This window comes from Leopardus geoffroyi, chromosome E1 (assembly GCF_018350155.1).
Source record: "Leopardus geoffroyi isolate Oge1 chromosome E1, O.geoffroyi_Oge1_pat1.0, whole genome shotgun sequence".
NCBI classification, from domain to species: domain Eukaryota; kingdom Metazoa; phylum Chordata; class Mammalia; order Carnivora; family Felidae; genus Leopardus; species Leopardus geoffroyi.
In genome coordinates, this window is record NC_059330.1 from 60,317,876 (window position 1) to 60,328,404 (window position 10,529).

Genomic DNA, 10,529 nt, shown 5'->3' on the forward strand with positions numbered 1-10,529 from the left:
AAGTATTTTCCTTCGTAGTTCTTAGCTAGTGGGGCATCCCACTGCACCACTGTCGATGTCCTCTCTGGTGCCCTGAGGGTGGTAGCCGTTGGTGTTGCAGCCCACAGACCGGGCCATCCCCAGGAGGTCTTTAATGGTTCCAGAGAGTTCTCTGGCTAAAGATCAGTGGCGCATCTGTCAGGGAACGTTGACACTCTCATCAAAAGCGACATTGCCGCTGTGCTTAATATTTTTCTGCTTCTTTCTGTCTCCGCGGTTCCTTGAGGGCTTTGATGAGCAGGACAGAGGTGGAAGGTACCACTTCAATCTGGGCCTGTCCCGAATGGTCAGTTTCACTGTAACCCCCAGACCCTTCCAGTCACTGGTTGCCTTGGCAGTGTCATCACCAACCTATCTTGGAGACAGGCCAGTAGGGCTGAGCTTCGGGGCCAGGGCAGATGTAGCCCCGACTCCCCCACTGGCGCGCCTCAGGTCCACGATTTTGATTTCGTCTTGCTCGGGGTGGAACTTAGGCGGAAGGGTGGAGGCGGCCGCTGTCGGAGGAACTCGGACTGGGGACTACTGAAGACAGTAGCACCTTCGCGCCCCTGAGCAGAAAGCCAAAAGCTAGACCCTTTATTTCTTAAGAGGGCGCCCCACACACCACGCACTTACCATTTTCCAGGATTCCTCCGCACTTCCGGGGCTTCTCCCGTTCTAGGCGGGGCTTCGCAGACCGCACGTGCTGTGTCTCATGTTCTGGGCGGCCCACCATCTGTACACAGCAAGCGCTGGCACCTTGGCCCCTCACCTTCTGGGCTGCCCGCTCCACGCCACTGACGTGTTTGCTCAGTCAGGAGATGATAACATTGCCCTCGGGTGATCCAGGATTCCAACATCTCGATTTATCCTGAATGAGACCGGTGCAGGGGCAGGTTTTGTGCTGGCCTGGGTCTCAGAGAGGGAGTGAGCTCAAAGGTGCTCCTACTTCCCATAGGACCCTGGACAAGGAGGCCCCTCCTCTGCAGCCTAGCAGTTCCATCTGGTAGCCCTGTTTTTTTTTTTTTTTTAAACAAAGGGCCAGCTCAGCTGTGAAAGCCATCTCGCTGTTTGGTGACACATTTTCACATTTCCTTACGGAGCTGTGTCTCGCATCCTCTCTGGTTTCTTTTCTTTCCTTCTCTTCGATGGAATTGTTTCTCCTGATTTAATTGTCAGATTGTTTATTGCTGTTGTGTAGAAATACAATTGAATTTTTGTTTAAGTAAGCTCTATGCGCAACGTGGGGCTTGAACTCACGACCCTGAGATCAAGAGTCACATGCTCTTCCGCCTGAGCCAGCCAGGCGCCCCCTCTCTGGTTTCTTCTGGAGAACTGCTGCGACCCTTCCGACCCTTCCCTTCCGGCTCCGGGTCCCACTGGCCTGTGTTTTCATCCAGATGCAGCTCCCGTCTCCCCCCCTCCCCCCCCCCCTTAAGAAAAAGCTGGATGTCTGTGTGGCCAACGCTCCCTCCACCTCCCCAGTCCACAGCATTTCTGGGCTGTTCACTTCCCCAGATGATGACCTCAGGGTCAGAAGCCTCCTAGCCTTCTGGAAGGCAGTCTCCTTAGTCTTCAGGTGGCCACTTGAAGCAAATAGGTTTGCTGGCCCATCTTACGCCTCTGACACAGCGACATAACTGCTGGGCGCTCAGAGGCCAGCTGGACTTGTTATTCAGGGTTCTCAGCAGGTGCGGAGAACCCCTGGGTCCATGTGGCCCCAGGGATTCCAATTTCCATCTTGCCCAGCAGGTGTGTCTTTGTCCAGCACTCGCACCTGCTGTTTGCTGGATGGTGAGATGAGAGTGGGAACGTGTGCACAGGTGTGTTTCTCATGGGGACGGGCAGCCGGCCTCCTGATTGCCACTTCCCAGGAGCCTGAACCCCCGTGGCTCAGAACTTTGTCCCCTTGTCCTCCTCCGGGATGGCTGCCTGGGGCTGTCTGGTCAGAGCAGACCTGAGGCTGGCCTTGGCCGGGAGCTCCGGAGAGTGGATTGTCTTCTGCCCCTACTTTTCATGTAATTCGCAGGTTGGCTCCAAGAAGGTTTTGTGCCACCTCTTTTGGGCGCACGTGTCCCAGGGCTGACCCCAGGGCCTGTGTGGCTGCCTTGGGACACAGGGTGCAAGGTCAGGGCCTCGGCTGGGGCGGGGTGTTTGCAGGAGGCCGGGCTCCAGGAGTGGCGGGGACTGGCCGAGCGCCGAGGCCACTCCTCAGCCGTGACCTTCGGAGACCTGCCCTAGGCGTGGGGGTGGCCCTGGGGGAGCTGGAGCAGGGTGGGGGAAGGACGCCCGGTTCTCGGGGAGAGTGGAGCAGCCCACTCAGCAAGCTCCCGGGGGTCCGCGCGGCCGCGCCCGTTCCCCTTCCCTCTCCCGCCGCCTGCTGCACTCGGGGAGGCAGCTCGGAGGAGCCCTTTCCGCTGGCCAGCCCGAGCGCGGCCGCTTTAAGGCGCGGGGCCCGCCCCCCGGCTCGAGGCGGGGTCGCGGTGGCCCCGCCCCCCACAAGTGGTCCCGCCCCCAGGGCCGCGCGGGCGCATTGGCTGCGCGGCGCGCGGGTGGCGAACGGTGCTTTGAACTCGGAGCGGACGGCTACGCGGGCCGGGGTCCGGGACTGGGGTCGGGGTCCGATCGGGGCCTGGGCCTGAGCCGGGGTCTGGGCGGCGCGAACCGGGGCCGGCAGCCGGCGCTCCTGGGCGTCCGCGGCGCGAGCCATGGCGGCCGAGGCGCGCGTGTCGCGCTGGTACTTCGGGGGACTGGCCTCGTGCGGGGCCGCCTGCTGCACGCACCCGCTGGACCTGCTCAAGGTGAGGTTGGCGCGGGCCGGGCGGGGGCGGGCGACGAGCGCTACGGGCCGGGGCGGTGGGGATGGGGGTGGGGCGAGGGGGCCCGCCCAAGCTCTGGGCGCCGACCAGCCTGGCGCTGCACTGCCCGGGAGGGCCTCGGACTTGGGTCGGCCTTGGCGCCGGGCCTGAGGGCATCGGTTCACCGCCCCCGCCGGGAGACCCTGCCCACTCCCGGATGGAGGCGCCCCGTTGTCGTAGCTCACGGGCCGCGGTTCCCCCATACTACCTGTGTGACCTTGGGCTAGTCACTTGGCCTCTCTGAGCCAGTTTCCACCCCTCACTTTTGAGCACAGTGCTTCTGCCTGGTTGCAAGTTGAGGGGGTGGTTCTGTGAGGCGCACAGAAGTTGGCATCTAGAGACAAGCCAGGGCTCCAGCACACCCAGGGCCCAGGTGGCCTCCCTGCCTGGTGGGGACCCAGCGCACAGTGAGGGAGGGCGGACTGCAGGTGGCTGCTCCCTCCTGGACCGGGTGGGCACCTGGAAGCCAGGGACCCTGCGCCCACGCAGGTCCTGCCTTACTTCTTTTAGAAAATACGCTTATGGGGCAGCACAAGACAGAAGTTCTGTTGTCTCCCAGAGCCAGCGGGGGGTGTTTTCTGCCCCTTTCTGCCTACAAAGAACAAAGAAGAAAGGGCCAGTGATGCAAAGCATAGCCTGCCCAGGAGGCCCTGCCCCGGGGAACCTGGACTGGGGTCACATGGACCCGTGGGCAAGGGACAGCAGCCCAGCCACCTCCTTCCCTGCCCCCACCCAGAGCAGCCTGATCCCCACACTGACCCTCTGGGAGGGACGGGCACGGGGGCCCTGTTGACCCAAACCTCAGCCTCACTTGCAGCCCGGCCAGGCCCCCACGCTGTCGTCCACGTAAGGTATTTTCCTTCCAGCGACTTTTTTGCTGAATGGAGGAAATTGACTTCTCTAGTAAAAATGCACCCCCTCCCCAGTCAAGGCAGCATTAGCAGATGGGGAGGGGGGGCTGAGAAGCTGGTGGCCCCTGGGCTTCTCCTGGGAGAGGCCTGCATGGCTCCTAGTAGTTCCCAGGGCCTGAGCGCTGCCAGAAGGAGCAGGGCCAAGTCAAGGCTGCTCTGACCACCAGAGAGAGGGGAGGGAGGCAAGATCCCCTCCTTGTGTTTAATTTTGCTTTCCCCATGTCCCCTCCCCCGTCCCCACCATGGGGCCCTGGAGGGTTAGGCTCTCATCCGATTGTGAGTGGACACGGCTCCCAGGGGCCCTTGGAGCCCTCACAGGCAGCCTACAGTCATTTGTACCTGTCCACAGGCCCCGTGCCTGCCCCCCAGGTGCTGTTTTGCCACAGAATCCTGCAGGGGGAGGAGGTCGAGAGAGGCAGGCAGCCACAGGACCGGGGCCACTGTTTGGCCCCTGCTGGGGAGCAGCAGGCAGTGTGGACAGCCACGGAGGCCAGCCTCAAGGGGAGGCCCTGGCTGAGGCTGTTGCCTCTTGGCCCTGTGGTCACTGGAGAACTTATTTTACAGCTCGTTGATCTCTCCCTTTGCCCCTGTGCCCTGGCTCAGTCCTCAAGGCTGCTTCTCGCCTGGACGAGGGCTGCTTCCTGCATGGCCACCTTGCCCCCAGGCCCAGTGCCCTCTGTCCTATCCAGCTCGGCTGATGCGACTGTGCTGAGCACGAAGCCCTCTCCACCCCAACCCACCTTTGCCCCACCACCAGAGCCCCTGGGCAGCAACAGAGTGGGAAGGGAAGGGTCCGTCCACTGAGCTACCTAGGGCTCACAGCACACTGAGGAGACTGAAGCAGGAGGGTCGGTAACCTGCCCAGCAGGCCCAGCCAGAACATCACTGAGGCTGGACAGACTCAGGGGTGGCCGTGCTCTGGCCCTCCCAGAAGTGTCTTTCCCCTTCTCCCCCGCTGAACTCGCACCACCTCTTCCCAGCCCACCGGGACTGTCTCTGGGTCCCCATGACTCTTGGTCCCTCTTGAGAAGTGGCATAGCTAAGAAACGGGGCCCTGCAGTCACCTGGTGGGTGTCTGCATGGTGCCTCGGTGTCCTCATCTGTAAAATGGGGCTGCCAACCGCCATCCCAGTGGCAGGTGCCATGAGGACTCAGACACAAATGTGGAGTATTTCTTACGGGCCTGGCGGGCTCACGTGTCAGCTGGTATTGTCGCTTGTCGATGAAGAGTGTGGGATCGAGGCTGGGGCCAGGTGTGGGCGTGGCGTCCCATCTCTGCACCCCAGCTGGATGCCCTTAGGACACCTCTCTGCCTCCTCGTGCCTCAGTTTCCCGTCTCTAAACTTGGGTGCTGGTAATAGTCGGCCCACGGGGTCTTCATGAGGACGTACGGTGTTAGATGGTGGGAAAGGGCTCAGAGCAGAGCCGGCCTGGGTGGGCCCTGGGGCAGGGGCCCTGTTCTGAGCAGGTGTGACCCCGACAGGTACATCTGCAGACGCAGCAGGAGGTGAAGCTGCGCATGACGGGCATGGCGCTGCAGGTGGTGCGCTCCGACGGCGTCCTGGCGCTCTACAACGGCCTCAGCGCCTCCCTGTGCAGACAGGTGCCCCTGGGGGCCCCCCTCCCGGGACGCCGGGTGGGCAGGACGCGTGGCCAGGGCACTTCCGCCTCCCGGCCAGGGGCTTCCTTAGGTCCTGGCCCCAGAGCCCAGGCAGGTTGAAGGGAAGGCGGGCGCCCCCCAGGCCTGGACTCAGACACAGCCAGGCCTCCTCGCCATGGGTGCCCTGCGGGCCCGGATGTGACTTCTCTTCCTCTTCACGGTGGTTAGGACAAAGGAACCACGGGGCCCAGGGACGGCAACTCCCAGATGGCACAGGGTGCCATGGGATCGGGTGTGCTCTGCCTCCTACGGGGCTCAAGACCCTCCTTTACAGGTGGGGAAGCTGAGCCCAGGGAGGGAAAGAGAGAGGAAAGGGCAGGACTCTGGACTCCGCCAGCCCCAGATTTGCACATTGTCTCAGCCACTTGCTGACCGTGTGGCTTCGAGCGAGTCCCTGTATCCCCATGGCCCATTTGGTGATGACTGTGCACCGGGGGGGGGGGGGGGGGGGGGGGGGGGGGGGCCGACAGGTGTCAGACATGCCCAGCAGGGTCCCTCCACCTGCGCCCTCTGAGCTGGGCCCCTTTTCCCCAGATGACTTACTCCCTGACTCGGTTTGCCATCTATGAGTCCGTGCGGGACCACGTGACCACGGGCAGCCAGGGACCCCTGCCTTTCTACAAGAAGGTGTTGCTGGGTTCCATCAGCGGTGAGCTGCCAGCTGGGCTGGGCTGGGCAGGGGAGGGTGGGGGCATGCGGGCATCGCCAGTCGCCGCATGCTGGCTCTGGGGTCTGTCGCCCCAGGTTGCATCGGAGGCTTCGTGGGGACCCCTGCAGATATGGTCAACGTCAGGTCAGCGTGCACACCCACCCAGGTCGGGGTCTTTCCTGTCCCCTGACGGGACCGCGGTGTGTTCTGCTCGGAAAGAGCTGCTCACGCCTTGGGGTCCTGGGCGCTGGGGGGCAGGCCGGGGCGGGCCCAGCTGCTCACTGCCAGGGTGAGCCCTGGAGCCCGCTGACCTCCGTGCGGGGCGTGTGAGACGCCCCCTGAGCCGGTGCCCCCCGTTCCAGGATGCAAAACGACGTGAAGCTGGAGCCCAGTCAGCGCCGAAAGTGAGTAGCAGGGCCGAGGTCAGCTCCTGGGGCTTCCTGGCGGGTGTGAGGGGCCAAGCAGGCGCCAGCGTGGGCCCCAATGGGCCGTGCTGCCTGTGGCGTCAGCTGGAGAGAGCAGAGGCGGCTGACAGCTTTGGGAAACCCGCACGGGGCACGGCCGTCCTGGGTCAGAAGGCCTCTGGCTGCTTTCTTTGGGGCGGAGTCTGGGATGGTGGCTGGGCTCCCAGGGCCCCCGAGGCCTGTGCTTGTCCTTGTTCACAGGGAGGATGGTTTAGAAGTTTGAGTCTGGGCCTTCAAACAGGTTTGGAAGCTGGGATTTTTTTTTTTTTTTTTTTTTTTTTTTTTTTTTTACGGTAAAAATCTTATTTTCCATGAAGTTTAAGTTCCTGTTAACTCCAAGGCTGCCTATGGTTTGCTGTCCTAGCTAAGGTGCAGACACGGGCTACAGTCAGCTGAGCAGTGAAATGGGGCTCCAGGCAAGCCCGTTGTCCTCTCTTGGCCAGACTGTGAGCCAAGGGAACGGGGTGGAAGGAGGTCAGGCAGGCCCCCTCCTCACCTTCAGCAACAGCGGGCAGACAGGACCAGCCCCAGAGCAAGGGTTTTCTGGTGGTAGTTGGGAGATCTTCAGGCTCCTTTGTCCCCTGACTCCTGTGAGAGCTGCATGCCTCTCCCCAGGGAGGACCCTCCCTCGGGGGCTGGCGGTCAGGGAGAGCCTCACGGCGTCCATTCTGTGTCCCTGGCAGCTACGCCCATGCCTTGGATGGCTTGTACCGCGTGGCCCGAGAAGGTAAGAGGAGGGGGTCCAAGGAGGCCGAGGGTGTGGGGAGCGTCGTGCAGGACCTGGGGGGGCCTCACCTCCTTCCTCCGGCATGGGGGGCATGTGCGGGACCTGGGCGGGCCTGAGGGATCGGGCTGGGCTGGGCGCCTCACCTCCTTTCTCCGGCAGAGGGTCTGAGGAAGCTGTTCTCTGGTGCGAGCATGGCGGCCAGTCGCGGGATGTTCGTCACCGTGGGCCAGGTGGGGCTTCTGCTGGCCCTGGGGTTCGGTCAGCCCAGGTGGTGTCACTGTGGGCCCCCATTCGCTTTCCCCAGAGCTGGGGGCCCTCCTCCAGGCCCTGATCACCCCTGCACGCCCGCAGCTGTCCTGCTACGATCAGGCCAAGCAGCTGGTCCTCAGCACCGGGTACCTGGCCGACAACATCTTCACTCACTTTGTCGCCAGCTTCATCGCGGTGAGTGCTGGGTTTGCGGAGGTGGTGGGGGTCCCTCACCAGCCTTGGGAGCTGAGGGTACCCAGGATGAGGCCCGAGCCCAGAAAGCAGGAGGCTTGGGGCGAGTCTGGGGGTGTCCCTCCGGGTTGTGTAAGTGGGCACCGAGGCCCTGGGGAGGGAGGAGCTCACGGATCCCCTGCTGCCGAAGCCAGGACAGTCCCTGGTTGGTTCCTGGTGTCCCTCGGGATGCATCCGGGGATCCGGGCCAGGGGCTGTGAGGGGAGAGGGAGGGTGCTTGCGCACTCTGCCTGGCAGGCCCGTTGGTGATAAGCACCCCCACCTCACCCCACCCCACCCAGGGTGGATGTGCCACGGTCCTGTGTCAGCCCCTCGACGTCCTGAAGACCCGCCTGATGAACTCCAAGGGCGAGTACAAGGTGAATGGGGGCTGCAGGCACCACCCCCTCCCGAGTACAGACCCAGGGGCCCGGGGGGCAGCGGGGAGGGAGGGAGTCCCCGTGCTGCCACTTGACGCTCCGTGGCTGGAGGAGCCCCGTCCTGGCAGGTGGATGAGGCTCTTCCCTCTGTGACTGCGTCCCCTCAGTTGTCCTCCCCGGCTGGCCCCGGGGCAGCGGTCGGCACTGTGTGTGTTTTTAAAGATTTTATTTTATTTTACTTTTTTTGAGTAGGTTCCATGCCCGACATGGGGGTTGATCTCACGACCCTGAGATCAGGAGTCGCAGGCTCTACCGATGGAGCCCGCCAGGCACCCCCCTGTATGTGTTTTTAAATCCGATTCCTTGATGCGTTCACAGAGGCAGCCGGTTCACTGTAGTCCATGAACTTTCGGGAAGTGCCCGGGGTAGACCCACAGCGCGCGCCGCGGCTCCCCAGTCATTACGGTGCCCTGCTTCGTGCCTGCCCTGCCGCGTGAACAGTCCCCCACGCGCTGTGGGGGCCCGGCGGGTCGCCTGCCCTGGCTCTGGTTTTGCTGTGTCAGCAGACGGGGTGGCCGTTCACTCCCCCCCAACCCCGCCCCGCCCCCGCACTCGCCTCCAGCTGTCGTTACCTTTGACCTCTCTGCACAGGGCTGCTGGCTGGTGCTGAGGGTGGGAGGGGGGTTGGTTTGTGCCTTTCAAGCCAAAAGCAGCCTTTCTTTTATTGCTTTGCTTTGTTTTGTGTTTTCTGCAGGGTGTGTTTCACTGCGCTGTAGAGACAGCAAAGCTCGGGCCGCTGGCCTTTTACAAGGTTGGGCAGGGCTGAGGCGGCAGGGCTGGGGCGGCAGGGCTGGGGCAGGGCTGGGGCGGCAGGGCTGGGGGTCCCTCTGGGGTCTTCTGACTCCCTGCTTCCCCTTTCCCCGCCCAGGGCCTCGTGCCTGCAGGCATCCGCCTCATGCCGCACACCGTGCTCACGTTTGTCTTCCTGGAACAGCTTCGCAAACACTTTGGCCTCAAAGTGCTCTCCTGACGGGGCCAAGGAGTGGGCTGAGCCAGGGCCAGCCCCCAGCGCCAGGCTCTTCCAGGGTCGGGGAGGGCCGTGGGCGAGCGCTGCTGCCCTGAGCCCAGCATCTGCCCCCGCGCGCCCCGGCCTCCCTGGCCCTGGCCCCAGACCCCACCCTGTCCTTTCCCAGCAGGCTCGTTCCAGTGACCTTCGCCCCCTCCATCTCCTACCTGCCCGCCCCAGCCTGTCCCCTGCACACTGCTGACTCACCCAGAGGGGAGGTATCCAGGCCCCTGGTCCGGTTTTCTCTCCTCCCTGGGTAGCTGGTTAACACTGGAGGTGGGAGAGCTGGGCTGGGGCTTCTAGGGTCTGGGGTCCCCTGCGCCTTCTCCTTTGGCCCCTGAGGTTTCTTCATTTCATCGAGCAGCCGCCTGGGGCCCTCAACACCATCTTCCAGCAGCTTCCATGGAGGACCTGGGTGGCAGAGCAGTGGGGCGCAGACCCCCTGCAGTGCTTTACCAAATTGTGTGTGTGCACATGGCACTTTCATCCGTGGAGAGGGACCACCGCTTTTCCGAAGTTCTCGAAGGCGGCCACGCTCTGGTAGCTCCAGGCCAGTGGGCAGATGGCACCGTGCAGAAACCACGTGCCCAGGAGGGAGGTGACCACATGGCCCGCGGGCGCCAGGTCCAGCCAGCCCCCGGTCGCTTTCACAAGTAGTTTCGCCAGAACCTCAGAGCCAGGAGGTCCTGCTGCCTTCAGGGAACGTGCGGTATCGTGCACGGGGTCCACGCCTCCCCCTGCTCCCTGCACAGCCCCCTCTGCGCAGTGTCCCTCAGGGGCCCTCTCTGTGTGGACGGCAGCTGTCCACAAGGCCCCCCGCAGCCGAGACCCAGATGTCAGCACCTGGGTTCTGTCCAAGCAGGCTGTCCTCCTGCAAGCGGGCCGGGGCCACGTCCATCTGCCTCCCCAGGACCCCAGGGTACTGCACCCCCACCCCAGCAAGGGGTGTTCCGCAGGGACACTAATAAAGGACCGTGAAGTGCTCTGAGTCTGGTCTCCAGGGCAACAGACCCACTCTGCACCCTCCGAGGAGGGCTCTCCAGTGTCCGGGGCGGTGGGGGAGGCGGGGGCGAGGCTGAGGGCCCAGAGTGGGAAAGAAGCCCCTGGATACATTGGGGCAGCCTGCGGGCAAAGGAATTGGGGGACACTGGGCTGACCGCAGCCCAAAACCGGGGAAGGGGAGAGGAAGGGTGTGCAGGTTGGAGGTCTGGTCAGTGCTGAGTTTCCAGATCCAAGTTACCATGGACCCCCAGGGTTTCCCCTTTTCAGCAGGCACCTGAGCGCCATGGTTTGAGGGTCCCCTGTTGGGCCGGCTG

At 63.4% G+C, this 10,529-nt stretch overlaps 1 protein-coding gene across 2 annotated transcripts; it reads left to right on the forward strand.

The window, feature by feature from the left end:
- The first annotated feature begins 2,260 nt into the window (after positions 1-2,260).
- Positions 2,261-10,201, forward strand: SLC25A10 (solute carrier family 25 member 10). Of its 2 annotated transcripts, XM_045489866.1 has the most exons (11): positions 2,267-2,819; positions 5,271-5,390; positions 5,982-6,096; positions 6,192-6,240; positions 6,459-6,500; positions 7,244-7,287; positions 7,447-7,517; positions 7,639-7,731; positions 8,070-8,147; positions 8,902-8,958; positions 9,076-10,201. In XM_045489866.1, exons 1-11 carry the CDS (start codon positions 2,727-2,729, stop codon positions 9,175-9,177), a joined length of 864 nt encoding a protein of 287 aa, XP_045345822.1. In that variant the 5' UTR covers positions 2,267-2,726; the 3' UTR covers positions 9,178-10,201. The 2 variants fall into 2 exon arrangements, with proteins under 2 accessions (XP_045345821.1, XP_045345822.1); XM_045489865.1 differs by having other exon boundaries at positions 2,261-2,819; positions 7,447-7,731.
- The last annotated feature ends 328 nt before the right edge of the window (positions 10,202-10,529 follow it).

Excerpts from the sequence above, each read along its gene's own strand:
- SLC25A10 (XM_045489865.1), top strand. The coding sequence starts at position 2,727 with ATGGCGGCCGAGGCGCGCGTGTCGCGCTGGTACTTCGGGGGACTGGCC. Across the intron at positions 8,148-8,901 it reads ACTCCAAGGGCGAGTACAAG|GGTGTGTTTCACTGCGCTGT; the intron begins GTGAATGGGGGC and ends TGTTTTCTGCAG. Across the intron at positions 8,959-9,075 it reads GGCCGCTGGCCTTTTACAAG|GGCCTCGTGCCTGCAGGCAT; the intron begins GTTGGGCAGGGC and ends TTCCCCGCCCAG.